Source organism: Solea senegalensis, linkage group LG5 (genome assembly GCF_019176455.1).
Source record: "Solea senegalensis isolate Sse05_10M linkage group LG5, IFAPA_SoseM_1, whole genome shotgun sequence".
Taxonomy (NCBI): domain Eukaryota; kingdom Metazoa; phylum Chordata; class Actinopteri; order Pleuronectiformes; family Soleidae; genus Solea; species Solea senegalensis.
In genome coordinates this window covers 280,312-294,550 of record NC_058025.1, presented here as the reverse complement: position 1 = coordinate 294,550, position 14,239 = coordinate 280,312, and the positions used below count along the sequence as shown (strand labels likewise).

At 43.0% G+C, this 14,239-nt stretch overlaps 1 protein-coding gene across 1 annotated transcript; it reads right to left on the bottom strand.

Annotated features, from left to right (window-relative positions):
* Positions 1–365: 365 nt before the first annotated feature.
* Positions 366–14,054, bottom strand: fam102aa (family with sequence similarity 102 member Aa). The gene is made up of 11 exons (XM_044026356.1): positions 13,568–14,054; positions 5,571–5,691; positions 4,525–4,554; positions 3,395–3,511; positions 3,268–3,314; positions 2,676–2,821; positions 1,717–1,833; positions 1,181–1,370; positions 915–1,036; positions 752–821; positions 366–606 (listed from the first exon to the last, which is right to left on the bottom strand). The coding sequence occupies exons 1-11, from the start codon at positions 13,708–13,710 to the stop codon at positions 561–563; spliced, it is 1,149 nt and encodes a 382-aa protein (XP_043882291.1). The 5' UTR covers positions 13,711–14,054; the 3' UTR covers positions 366–560.
* Positions 14,055–14,239: the final 185 nt, after the last annotated feature.

Sequence of the window (14,239 nt, the reverse complement as noted above, 5' to 3'; positions counted from 1 at the left end):
TCTCACTCTCACTGTGCTTCAGGCTCATAAAAGAGAAGGAGAAAACTTCACAGGCACTGAGTGGTTTCTATGGCAACTCCCCGATCAACAGGGAACGGCTTCAAAATCAAGGAAACTACAAAAAAACTCTCTCACTCTCTCACTCTCACTGTGCTTCAGGCTCATAAAAGAGAAGGAGAAAACTTCACAGGCACTGAGTGGTTTCTATGGCAACTCCCCGATCAACAGGGAACGGCTTCAAAATCAAGGAAACTACAAAAAAACAAACGAGCGATCATTGGTTTTTTAAAAACTCAGTGTTTTTGTGTCACAAACTCCATTTGAATCAAGTTTATGGGATGTTCAGGTGTAGTTTTTCAAGGCTCACTCTCAGTGAAACACATGAACACTCAGTTTAGCCACTTTTCCACCAGGAAACTGATGTCTGTAAACCACCCCACACACACACACACACACACACACACACAGTGCAAACGGATGAGTTGTTTGTTCTTTTTCTTCTTCCTGTCACAGCGTTCAGACCAGCTGACCACACACGTGTGACACTTCCCGCCTTTTCTTTAGTGGATCTCTATGACGACGGGCTCGTATCCACCTGCAGACACTCTGTAAACACACACACACACACACAGGGTCAGGGTGTGTGTGTGTGTGTGTGTGCGTGCGCGTGACCCGGTCAGTCACGAGTCCACAGACGCAGAGTTCACTGCACCTGTTCAGAGGAAGTGAAAGAAAAACTGAAGTTTCTCACCTGTCTCCCAGTCTGATGCCGCTGAGAGACGTGCTCCCGTCTCTGCTCACAAACAGACGCAGGTTACTGTCTGAAACACACACACACACACAGGCAGCAGCAGGTCAGCAGGGGGCGCCAACGCGCACACACACACACACGCGCGTGCACCGCCCACTTTTACCTTCAGTGTGGTTGGTGTCAGCAAAGTTCTGGCTTTGGACGATTTTCTCCACGATGTCGTCGGCGTCCATGCGGGTGTCGTTGACCCAGGTCGGCTGATTCTCCACCGAGTCCTGTTTCCTCCTGAAACACCGACAAGAACCAGAGTGAGGAGGGAGGGAAGGACCAGGACCAGGACCAGGACCAGGACCAGGACCAGGACCTGGATCTGGATCTGGACCTGGAGCTGGTCCAGGACCTGAACCGTTCTCCTCTCTGTGTTTGTACCTGGACGGTCTGTTGGGGGGTAAGACGGGCCGCGGGGGTCGGAGCGGTCTCTCAGGACGTCCGGCGTCCTTGTCGCCCTCTGCTGGTGAGTCAGTGAAGCACTGGCCGGAGGTGCTGCTTCCTGTCGACGTGTTCCTGCGGTGAGTGAGGTCAGACAGGCTGGACGAGCAAGAGTGCTCGGTGCTGTAGCCTGAAGGAGACAAGGAGACATCAGAGGAGACATCAGAGGAGACATCAGAGGAGGAGAGAGAGACGTCAGAGGAGACATCGGAGGAGACATCCGAGGAGGAGACAGAGGAGATGTGAGAGGAAATGAAAGAGGTGATGAAGTTTTTAAAGACGCAAACAGTGGTGAATATTTTGTAAAAACTCTGGACAATGAAACAGATTAAGATGTCCAAATGTCCAATAACTACGTCTAAAATGATTGGACATTTTTGGAATGTTCTAGGACCTTGTCGGACCTTGTCAGACCTTGTTGGACCTTGTTGGACCTTGTCGGACCTGTAACTTGTGTAAAAACAAAAGTGTTGAACCTGAGATCTTGCTTTGCTGGCTGGCGTAGCTGGAGTTTCGAGAGTGACCAGACTGGAAGACTTCTGCAGATCCAGACTGGTTCTGGTTGTGGTTCATCTCTGATTCATCGAGGAGACCTGAAGACAACAAAAGACAAAAGTTCCACTATCTTAAGACCCAGAGACTTAAAGTCTGATGATTGAAAACAATCTGGTTTCATTTTTCACTTTTCAATTCAATGTGAACAAAATCATTGTCATGATAATTATTTTCATCCAGAAACTTCAAACCAGTTTATCACTTTTATGTCACATGACTGAGATCTGAACCACATGACTGAGATCTGAACCACATGACTGAGATCTGAACCTTTTGAATCATGTAAACATCAGATCACATGTGTTTAGTCATCGTTCTTCCTGGAAAATGATTTCTCCCCCCAGAGGCTGACCCTGACTGAGACCCTAACTGAGACTCTGACTGAGACCCTAACTGAGACCCTGACTGAGACCCCTGACTGAGACTCTGGCTGACTGAGACTCTGACCCTGACTGAGACCCTGACTCAGACTGAGACCCCTAACTGAGACTCTGACTGAGACCCTAACTGAGACTGAGACTGACTCTGAGACTCTGACCTGACTGAGACCCTGACTCAGACTGAGACCCTAACTGAGACTCTGACCCTGACTGAGACTCTAACTGAGACCCTGACTGAGACTCCGACTGAGACCTGACTGAGACCCTGACTCAGACTCAGTCTCTGACTGAGACCCTGACTCAGACTCAGACTCTGACTGAGACCCTGACTGAGACCCAGACTCAGATTCAGACCCAGACTCTGACTCTGACTGAGACCCTGACTCTGAAATGATGATGTTCTCAGATGATTTCTTTGTTTTATGGAGCAAAGAAAATATTCACATTTAAGAAGCTGAAAAATGACAAAGTAGAAAATATTGTGTGTGTTTGTTGTTTACCTGAGCTGATGATGGAGGGGCGTGGCTTAGCAGATCGACCCAGTGAGACAGCAGGAGCAGGTTCCGCTGTCCCCTCCCCCTTACAGTCCAGCTGCAGGGTGTGTCCTCGTCCTGGGACAGAGATGGACTTTGCTGAGCTGGGAGCTCTGCAGAGACCACACACACACACACACACACACACACACACACACACACACACACACACACACACACACACACACACAGAGAGAGTTTATCAGTGTTTTAACAGTGGAACAGCAAACATGAGTTCACTTCTGCTTCTTCTTCTTTGTGACAGACTGAGATTAGATTCTAGTTGATAAACAAAGACTTTATGTGGCTTTAAAAAAACAGATGGAGCCACAAAAAATAACAAAAACAGAAAAAGTTAGAACATGTTACAAAATAATGTTACAGAAACATCTCAAGTATTTAAAGTCACAATATTTATGGAAACAAATGTTAAATGTTTGTTAAGTGAAAAGATTTTTATTTCTTTTTTGACTTGAATTAAAGAGAAAGAGAAATAAAGAAGAAAAACATCCGTGATCAGAGTGAACGACTGAGACAAAGACAAACGTGAAATACTCACGTTTTAAAACAGGGATCTCCAGACAGCAGAGTCATCCAGATTATCACCTGAGAGAAAAGCAGCGTTGGTCGTCATAACAACGCGTGTTTAATCAGCTTCTTTACAAAACTCCACTGAACTCTCGTACCTTGAGGATGGAGTTGTCCTGGCGCGTGTTCTTGGTGTCGTAGCCCTCCAGGAGGCAGCAGCGAGCTGTGGAGCCAGAGCCGGCAAACTCCGCCATGTTGAGGTCAGCGAAGCCCAGCTGAGGAAGAGGAGGAGGAAGAGTTAAGTGTAGAGTCTTCACTGGCTTTTATTTCTGGCACATGTTCAGTTAAAGACCAGCAACAGCCGTTAATCCACGCTTCAACTTTCACTGACTGACAGAGACAAAACTACAGCAGGTCACAGTTTTCTCACGCACACACGCCGCACGCACACGCACACACACACACACGCGCGCGCGCGCACACACACGCACGCACACGCACACACGCAACGCACACACACGCGCGCACACACACGCACACATTTTTTTTTAAATGATTAAATGATTTTGTAAATTCGGCTTTTGAAAAACTGTGTTCAGATTAACGTCAGTGACAGAAAGTGACCACACGAGGCAGCAGAGGACCTAAGATCACTGATTTTAGCTGCTGGGGGGTTGTGTGTGTGTGTGTGTGTGTGTGTTTCCTGTTCTCACAGTGAGATAAAGACGTGATCATGTGACGTAGATATTGTAGATGTAGATTTTATGAGCTTTTGTTCAGTGGATTTTTTTTCCTTGAGTGTTTTCTTGGTGACATTTCCTGACCTCTGACCTCTGACCTACTGAGTGTTGTTTCCTCCACAGATAAGTTGACAGGACGTTTGTGTCTCTGGGTCTCTGCGTCTCCAGGGACACATTCACACTCTCCTTCCTTGAGCCGCCTGTTTTCATACGCGTTTATTTAAGGAAACGAGCTGCCGAGGAGGGAAGCGAGGTAAATTTAGAGGAAAGGAAATCTAAAAGGAGCCTAGGTGAAACGAGAGGAAACACTTCCTGTTGGAGAAACAGCGAGTCTTCACCTCAGAGGATCGTGACTCATCGCTCAGGAAGTGTCGGCGTTTGCAGGATGTTTCGCAGATTCTCGTCAGGAGAAACGCGAACATTTACCCAAGCTAAAGTGAAGCTCGTCATCGCCATCGTCATCGTCATCGTCATCATCATCATCATCATCATCAGTCACTGGTGTTTATGAAAGTGAGAGGTGAAGTGGACGAGACGGCGGCTCTTACCTTGGAGTACGTTTTTCCTCCTTTGAGTTCCTGCAGAGAAAACAGGAAGAGAGCGATGAAGAAGCTGTGTCCACATTCACATGAGAGCCGTAATGACAGAGCACGCTCTCAGACCTCTGCAGCACAGATCCAGATGTTTCATTTCACATCAGACGTTAGCCGATGCTAACATGTGACGTCATCAGACTGAAGGTCACTGATCGGTCAGAGAGTGTCGTCACTGAAGAGTCATGAGACAACAATGTGTGTGAAGAGCAGAGCCGCGTTAGAACTTAGTCATCGCTTCTTATTAGCTTCTTATTCAATATCTTCGGTTCGGCACACACGTGATCCGCGGATTGATTTATGAACAAAAAAGGTGTGCGCATGTTCAGTCTACACATGGTCATGGCGAGCGGAGGAGCTTGAACGCCGCGCGTCATTTAAATCCCCTGTATGGCAGCATTTTGACTTCCCTGCTGTCAAATATAATGACGAATAAAACCGTGACGGTGTGTAGACACTGTGGCACAAGACATCACCGCGGTGTTTCACTGACAGGAGGGAAAACGAAGGCTGCTCAACAAGCGCGACATTTAAGCAGACATCACAAACACTATCGGTGTGTTTATAGGTGCAGACATGAGGACATGTTCGCTTGTGCAAAACGAGGGCTTCAAACACACGCTGAAAGTGCTTGAGCCACGTTACGACCGCTACGACGGTGCGCCGTCACGGACCCACTTCAGCGAAAACATTGTGCCAGACTTTTTTTTGCTGATCCGAAAAAGGATCCGATCCGTGAGTTTTTTGAAGATATTATAATATATTTACTATTAAACATTTAACAAAGTCATGTTCACTGACAGACTGGCGATCTGACTCCGCCCAGAGCCTCCAGTGGATGTTTGTACTGTGCAGAAACTCATGGTAACACATAATAAACAGTATGTTCCCACTGCTGTCAGAAGTGACACACACACACACACACACACACACACACAGATATACAGACGTATAAAGACGCTGTCACATCTCTGAGTGAAAGAGGTTGAAATGATGTGAACCTTCCTGACGGACACTCTGCACACAGACGGATCCAGGACGCCGGTGTGAGGGTTGGCGCTCAGTTTGGACACAAACGTAAATCTCTTCCTCCAGCGAACGCAGTTTTCCTGAACTTCCTCTCTGTGAAAACAAGAGGACAAAAGAAGACGGGGATTCAGCAAGGATTCAGCAAGGATTCCCACAATGATTCCCACAAGGATTCCCACAAAACACCAGCGAGGGTTCACTTCTGGTTCTGTTCTCAGTCACTGCCCACAGCTCAAGACCACGGGTTGTAAAATTCACCATGACAGACGGACGCAGACGTCGCACTGAACCCTGATTTCTTTCTTTTATTTCATGTTTTATTTCAACTTTGCTTTTATTTTTTATTTTATTTTATCTCATCTCAAACTTAAAATCAGACACTTCTGTCAGCACGCACGCACACGAACACACACACACACACACACACACACATGGGACATGTGTGATTTTCTTTTAACGTTTCTAATTAAACTTTTCCTTTGAAGAACTTACAGTTCTTCTTTTTATTGTCAGCTGTTTTGTATCAAATGTAATATTGTGTAATTATGTGTGTATTTTTCAGGGTATTCTTCAGTTTAATCACATGTCACAGTTAAGAGTTCTTCTTCCTCTTCAAGTCTTAACACTGCACTTATATTTTATTTTATTTTTTATTTCTTTTGTCGCACATTGAATGTTGTTTATGTCTTTTTATATTTTTCAGGATCCAGAAACTCTTTAAATGACTGAACAAAAAAATCCCTGAAGCAAATGAAAATCAGTTAGAAACTTTTTTTTTGTTAAACTCACTTATTTTTAGACTAACTTTTCTGTTACTGGTTATATTCTGTAGATTATTGTTTATATTCTGTAGATTATTGTTTATATTCAGTAGATTATTGTTAATATTCTGTAGATTATTGTTAATATTCTGTAGATTATTGTTTATATTCAGATTATGTTAATATTCTGTAGATTATTGTTTATATTCTGTAGATTATTGTTAATATTCTGTAGATTATTGTTTATATTCAGATTATTTATATTCTGGAGATTATTTATATTCTGGAGATTGTTTATATTCTGTAGATTGTGGTTTATACAGTATTCTGTAGATTGTTTGTATTTTGTAGATTGTTGTTTATATTCTGCAGATTATTGTTTATATTCTGCAGATTATTGTTTATATCCTGTAGATTGTTGTTTATATTTTGGAGATTATTGTTTATATTCTGCAGATTATTGTTTATATCCTGTAGATTGTTGTTTATATTTTGGAGATTATTGTTAATATAGTGTATAATGGTATATCATTTATTCAGTCTTGAATATTGTTTATTCTTTTATATGTAATTTTTTTGATTTTTCATGTAAATGTTCTTTTTTATATGTCATAGATTATGCAGTGTTCTAATCTGTTTTAATCTGTACATCCTGCTCTCACTCTTCATCACAATGACTTTTGTTGGTTAAATAAATAAATCAATATTTTATACTTTTTCTGTTCTTGTTTGGAGATGCAGTAACAGAAGAGATTTCCCCTCAGGGATTAATAGAATATTTCAGATTATGATGCTGCAGCTTGTAAATTCTTTGTGCTCTCCCTTTAATCTGACGTCGTCCCTGTCTTGAAAAATCAATCACATTACGTTCACTTTAAAGTTCTTGGTTTCTTGTTTAAATAAATGAAAGGCTCAGTCTGATCGACTGAAACAAACAAACGTTTCACAGCAGAAACATGTTCACGCACACACACACACACACACACACACGCACGCACGCACACACACACACGCATACGCGCACGCACTACACGCACACACACACACACACACACACAGCACACACGCGCACACACACACACACACCCCGCCACATTCTCGGTCCAGATGTCTTTGTTCAAACTCCATGGAAACCTCGCCCGCCAGATCCAGAGACGCGCTCTGCAGCAGCAGCAGCAGCAGCAGCAGCAGCAGCAGCAGCAGCAGCAGCAGCAGCAGCAGGAACAGGCAACAACGCTGACACCAACATGACCTTTGACCTGCCAGGCCTTTTCCACACACACACACACACACACACACACACACACTTTCACAGGACGAACTCTCGACAACACGACCTTAAAAATACGCCCTTTCATTTTGAGTTCTGCTGCTCACAGTCAAACAAACATGACCGTCACAACGTCACGTTGTTTTGTACGACATAACTCCTCCTCTGCGTGGGCGGGGTCATCACAGCACGTCTGCACGAAACTGTGGTGACGTGGTTTCCTCCGCGACACAAACAAACGAGTGACTTGTAAAGCAGTTGTTTTGGGTGAAAGTGAATCATTAGAATCATTAGAATCTTTAGTTCGGATGAGTTGACAGAATGGTTCAGTCCTTCAGTCATTGAACTGAAATCCAAGTGAACGTGGTGACGATGGTGCTGTCCACCTGTTTCACTTTGATCTACAGTTGGACATTGATGTCTCACGACTCTTCAGTGACGACACCTTCAGTCTGTTGACGTCACATGTTAGCATCGGCTCAGCCGAGCGTCGTCAGAGCAGGAAGTAAAGCGTTAGCTCCTTCCGTGTTTAAGTTTAAGAACAAGTTACGTAGTTTGTTACGGGGTCACAGACTGGAGCTGTAACACGTAGCTTCATGGAGAGGAAGGCGTGTGTTTTGATTATCTGGACTGAAACCAGAGGAATCACGTCAACACACACACACACACACACACACACACACACACAGAGTTCCCAGCAAACTGCTGGAAAACGGCTGGAAAAGTGAGAGGAAAACAGGAAACAGCTGCTGAGAAGCTGCTCGTCCTGTTCGATTACTGACTCTCACCCACACACACACACTTCTATCTCTTCACTCAGGACGTTCAGTCAACACGTGAGGACGTTACAGTGCATTTACAGTGAATTTACAGTGCATTTTAGAGTGTATTTTACAGTGTATTTTAGAGTGTATTTACAGTGCATTTACAGTGTATTTTACAGTGCATTTACAGTGTATTTTACAGTGTATTTTAGAGTGTATTTACAGTGTATTTTAGTGCATTTACAGTGTATTTTACAGTGCATTTACAGTGCATTTACAGTGTATTTACAGTGTATTTTACAGTGCATTTACAGTGTATTTACAGTGTATTTTGTGTATTTACAGTGTGCATTTTAGAGTGTATTTACAGTGTGCATTTTAGAGTGTATTTACAGTGTATTTTAGAGTGTATTTACAGTGTGCATTTTAGAGTGCATTTACAGTGTATTTTACAGTGTATTTTACAGTGCATTTACAGTGTATTTTACAGTGTATTTACAGTATTTACAGTGTATTTACAGAGCATTTACAGAGCATTTACAGACAGTGTATTTACAGTGCATTTACAGTGTATTTTACAGTGTATTTACAGTGCATTTACAATGTATTTACAGTGTATTTTACAGTGTATTTACAGTGCATTTACAATGTATTTACAGTGTGTATTTACAGTGTATTTACAGTGTGTATTTACAGTGTATTTACAGTGTGTATTTACAGTGTATATTTACAGTGTATTTTTCCCCACACAGTTGAACATGAGCGCCCCCTACAGAGCAGACACTGACAGTGTATGAAAGATGTTTATCATGTAACGTAGTGACGTAGGAGCAGACTCTGGTTTCCGTGGTGAACCACGTGTGTCATCCGTGTGTCTCTTGTTACACGTCGTTCTCTTTTGCACCTGGTTCTTCCTCTTCTTCCTGTTCCTCTGTTGTGATGTAAGTCATTCATCCTCTCACTTCCTCAGCGTTTGTTTTTATTCACATGAATCTTCAATCAGACAGAGCTGAAGTTTAAGATCATGTTGATCACATGATGATGATGTAGGAACCTGAGCCTGTTCTACATCACTAAATCTAATCTGATTATTCGTGTTTCTGTTTGAGCTCATGTTTGATCAGGTTTCTGATGAAACAGTGTTTGGACGCAGATGTTTTGTCTTTGAAATAACATTTGGTAGAACTCCAGTCCATGATGAAAGGATGGGCCTCAGGAGGAGGAGGAGGAGGAGGAGGAGGAGGAGGGACACGTTGGCTGTCTCTGTGGTCGAGTGTGTGTTTATGTGTCGCTGTAGTTGCTGCCAACAAACGTCTGGATTTAAACGTAACTTTGTTTCTTAGTTTGTCTCTTTTCATAAACACGATTTACTGAGGATGATGTTGTGTTACTTTACTTGATCTTTGTGTTTTCAGTCAAACTGCAGCCTGTGTGCATTTTGTTGCCGCCGTCACTTCCTGGGTGCAGCAGGGGAATGTCTCCGGGCGACACGAGCGCTAAACACGAGAGCCGAGAGACTCCATCCACTCTGTGTGAACTCATCTGACCATGAGTGTTTATGTTTAAAAGTTACAGACTGGAGCTTTAATGAGTGCCACGGTCTCCTCCTCCTCCTCCTGCTCCTCCTCGTCCTCCAGCCTGGCTGACGTTTGTGTTTCTGCTGTGACCCTGGGGCCCCGGGGGCCACAGAGCCAGGACAGGAGATAAGGCACCTCATTCTGCTGCTGTGATGATGATGATGATGATGGTGATGATGACATCACTCTGGGCCTCAGGGTGTGACCTGATCCTGCTGCAGATGTTTACGTAACCTTCAGTTTTCCAGTGGATTCCCATAAATCCACTTTTGAAATCACGTTCCTGAGGAAAGAAGTTTAGTAAACGACGTTAACCGAGTGTCGTCCTCTCTGTGACCCGGGTCACAGTGGAGTTTAAAGAGACGCCTGAGAGACGCGAGCTCACAGGTGTCCAGCAGAGGGTGCTGTGAGAGCATCATCATCATCATCATCCTCAAAAGAAGAGGACAGTGATTTTATGTTGTTCTGAGGAAACAAAATAAACCTGAACACCTGCTATGTTAGCTTAGCTGTTAGCTCCACTGAAGCAATCACGTGAGACTCTCACGCGAGACTTTTCACGGTCACACGAGACCATCGCGATCACGCGAGACTTATCGCGATCACACGAGACTTATCACGATCACGCGAGACTATCGCGATCACACAAGACCATGCCTCTCTCTGCTACTTTTCTACTTCTTCATTTCTTTCACTTGAACATCGTGAACATTTACGCCCACCTCTGTGAACTCATCTCTCTCTCTCTGCTTCAGTGTTTATTAAAAATGTAAACGTAATGTAAACGGAGAGAGCGCTGACAAAGACTGGATTCCTGTTTTTCTGCCAAATGAAGACAGTGTGAAAAACACGCTGTTATCACTGATTAACACAGATTCCTCTTAGTTAAACGATGGAGTTTTAATCTGTATTAAACATTTAAATCACAACCATCCCAGAATTCCACAGACATGAATCGTCACCGCTGTGGTGTTTGAGTGAAAGTCTAAACTTAGAGAACTGTGACTTCAACATGTTCCACAAGAGCTCAGTAATGACATTTTGTTCTCAACGCTGGGTTTAATTACATTTGTATTCTATTTTAGGGAACATGTTGTTTTTCTTGTTTCTAGACAATGTAGAAAATGAATGAAACCAGTGACTAACACACAGAAAGATGAAAGCTGGATATTTGTGTGTGTGTGTGTGTGTGTGTGATTGTGTTGCAGTCAAAGAGCACAGCACAGTTTGTGTTCTATCAGTGAAACTGTGAACGTACGAGTGCAGCCAACAACACAAAGGTTCTCTCTGTGTGTGTGTGTGTGAGACAGTAAGTAGGTTACATCACCACAAATAGTCGTCCATGTTCTACTGCATCATCTCACATCCTTCATGAAAACCATGAAAGTGTTCATTCAGTCACTTATCGTTTATTCATTTCTCACTTTTCTAAATATAAAACACCGGTCGTTTCAGGAAGTCACACAGTGACTGACACCTGCAGCCAGAACAGGGAGGAGCCATCACAGCACACCTGCAACACCTGAAGAACACCATCACGTCTTCATCTGATGTCTGTAAACCACTATCACACACACACACACACACACACACACACACACATACACACACACACACACACACTCCACCGACGACCTGATTTTACTGCAGCTTCTGAAGCGCTGACATGACACTGATGTCACAGAGGTCACAGAGGTCACAGGTCAACCACAACAGACACGTGACTCCACCACAGCCTGACCACAACAAGACGAGGCCTCGTACAAAGACGCCGTCTGTCAGCTGTCTGTCTGTCTGTGTGTGTGTCTGTCTGTGTACATCTGTGTGTGTGTGTGTGTTCTGTGGTGTGTGTGTGTCTGTGTGTGTGTGTGTGTACATCTGTGTGTGTGTGTGTCATGCGTGTGTGCGTGCGTGTGTGTGTGTGCGTGCTGCGTGTGTGTAAGTGTGTGTCTGTGTGTGTGTGCGTGTATGTGCGTGTGCAATGTGTGTGTGCGTGTGTGTGCGTGTGTGTGTGTGTGCATGTGTGCGTGTGTGTCTGTGTGTGTGTTGCAGAGACCTCGCCTGATCCTCGGGAGGGAGAGGGAGAGAGAGTGAGAGAGTGAGAGTGAGAGTGAGAGTGAGAGTGAGGAGCTGAGATGTTACATAATCTCCACTGAGGAGGAGGAAGATCATCTCTGCTGATGACAAAACTGAGGAAGAAAAGTCAGAGGAAGAGCTGAGCTGATGACGAGTGAAATCCTGGGAAAGCACAGTTTGCTTGAACTCAAACAAACATCAGGTCTACGAGCGACGCCACAGCATCAACGCGTGAACTAACAGGAAGTCACTAAGTGAACGTCAGTCACAGCTGTTTTCACAACAGTGTCATCATAACTGTGAAACAACACAACACAATTTACTTTAGTGACAACTTCATCGCGTATTGTACATTTACATCATTTTGTGACATTGTGTTATTTAGTGTATACATGTGTATATATATATATATATATACACATATATATATACACACATACATACATATATAATATGTCGAACATTCACATTTGTTGTGTAATTGTGAATTTCTCTGACACATTCACACATTTGTTGTATTTGTATTAAACAATTATGAACGTGAACTTAATGATAATAAAATCACTTTTATCATTGATGTAGTTTTTCAGGGTGAAACGTCAACAGAGGAGTTTCACTTTACTATAGTGTAGTTTATTGTGTAATTTAGTATAGTTTGTGCATTTTCATTAAGTTTGTTATTAATTTGTGTAATTCAGAATCGTTTAGTGCCGTGGTTTGTTGTGTAGTAGTTGTGTCGTTTGTGTGTGTGTGTTTTAGTGGCGTGGTTTGTTGTATCGTTTGTGTGTGTTGTATTGGCGTAGTTTGTTGTGTAGTAGTTTGTTGTGTAGTAGTTTGTTGTGTGTGGATTTGTGTGTGTTGTATTATTAGTTTGTTGTGTAGTAGTTGTTGTGTAGTAGTTTGTTGTGTTGTTTTTTGTTGTATTGGCGTGGTTGTTGTGTAGTAGTTTATTGTGTAGTAGTTTGTTATTGTGTTTGTGTGTATTTGTATTGGCGTAGTTTGTTGTGTAGTAGTTTGTTGTGCGTTGTGTGTGTTGTATTAGTAGTTGGTTGTGTAGTAGTTTGTTATGTCGTTTGTGTGTGTTGTTGTGTAAGTATTTGTTGTGTAGTTGTGATTGTATCGTTTGTGTGTGTTGTATTGGTGGTTGTGTAGTAGTTGGTTGTGTGTAGTAGTTGTTGTATGGTTTGTGTGTGTTGGCTATTGGTAGTTTGTTGTGTAGTAGTTTGTTGTGTAGTAGTTTGTTATGTAAGTTGTGTGTGTTGTATTATATTAGTTGGATTTGATTTGTGTGTAGTAGTTTGTTGTGTTGTTTATTGTGTGTTGTATTAGTAGTTTGTTGTGTAGTAGTTAGTTTGTGTTGGAGGTAGTTTGTTGTATGGTATTTTATGGGTAGTAGTTTGTTGTGTAGTAGTTTGTTGTGTAGTAGTTTGTTGTGTCGTTTGTGTGTGTTGTATTGGCGTAGTTTGTTGTGTAGTAGTTTGTTGTGTAGTAGTTTGTTGTGTAGACGTTTGTTGTGTTTACCTGGATGAAGTAGCGGCGAAGTCTCCGTCGAGCAGCCGGAGTTTACAGAAGAGAACTCCGTTAACAAAAGGCACAGCGCTGAGCTCCTCCAGCGTCAGATGAGTCTGGAACTTAAATTTCTTCTTCTTCACGAAAAACGCCATTTTTTTAAATCAGAATCACAAAACTCGAGTGAAGTCGCAGCTAAAAAAACAAACAAACAATAAATGGACGTTATTTACTTCTTGATTCCACGCGAACTCCGCGTCTTCAGCGATGATTCAGCGCACAAATCTGAGACACACGAATCACGCGCGTTGCCTTCATATCGCGTGGAAACTTGTAGAAAAGGTGAAGAAACGCGATTTAACGCAGACAAACGTTCCACGCGCGGACATGGCGACACCCGCGAGTTTGTTCAGTTTAGATTCACAGACGTTTGATGACAGAGAAACGACGTGACGAGCGTTTGCTTTCCGCTCGGTTCACAGGAGGAGGAACGCTGAGGAGACGCGTGTGAAGCTAACGGACACGGCGACGTGTCACTTCCGCTCTGTGACTTTCACAATTAAACACCCCGTAAAATTAGTTTAACGTTTTTTTTTCTCTGCTGAAACAAATGTATATTTATGTATAAATGTATATATTTTTCTTAAATCGCGCAGTTTTTTTACTTATTACTCTGATCACTTT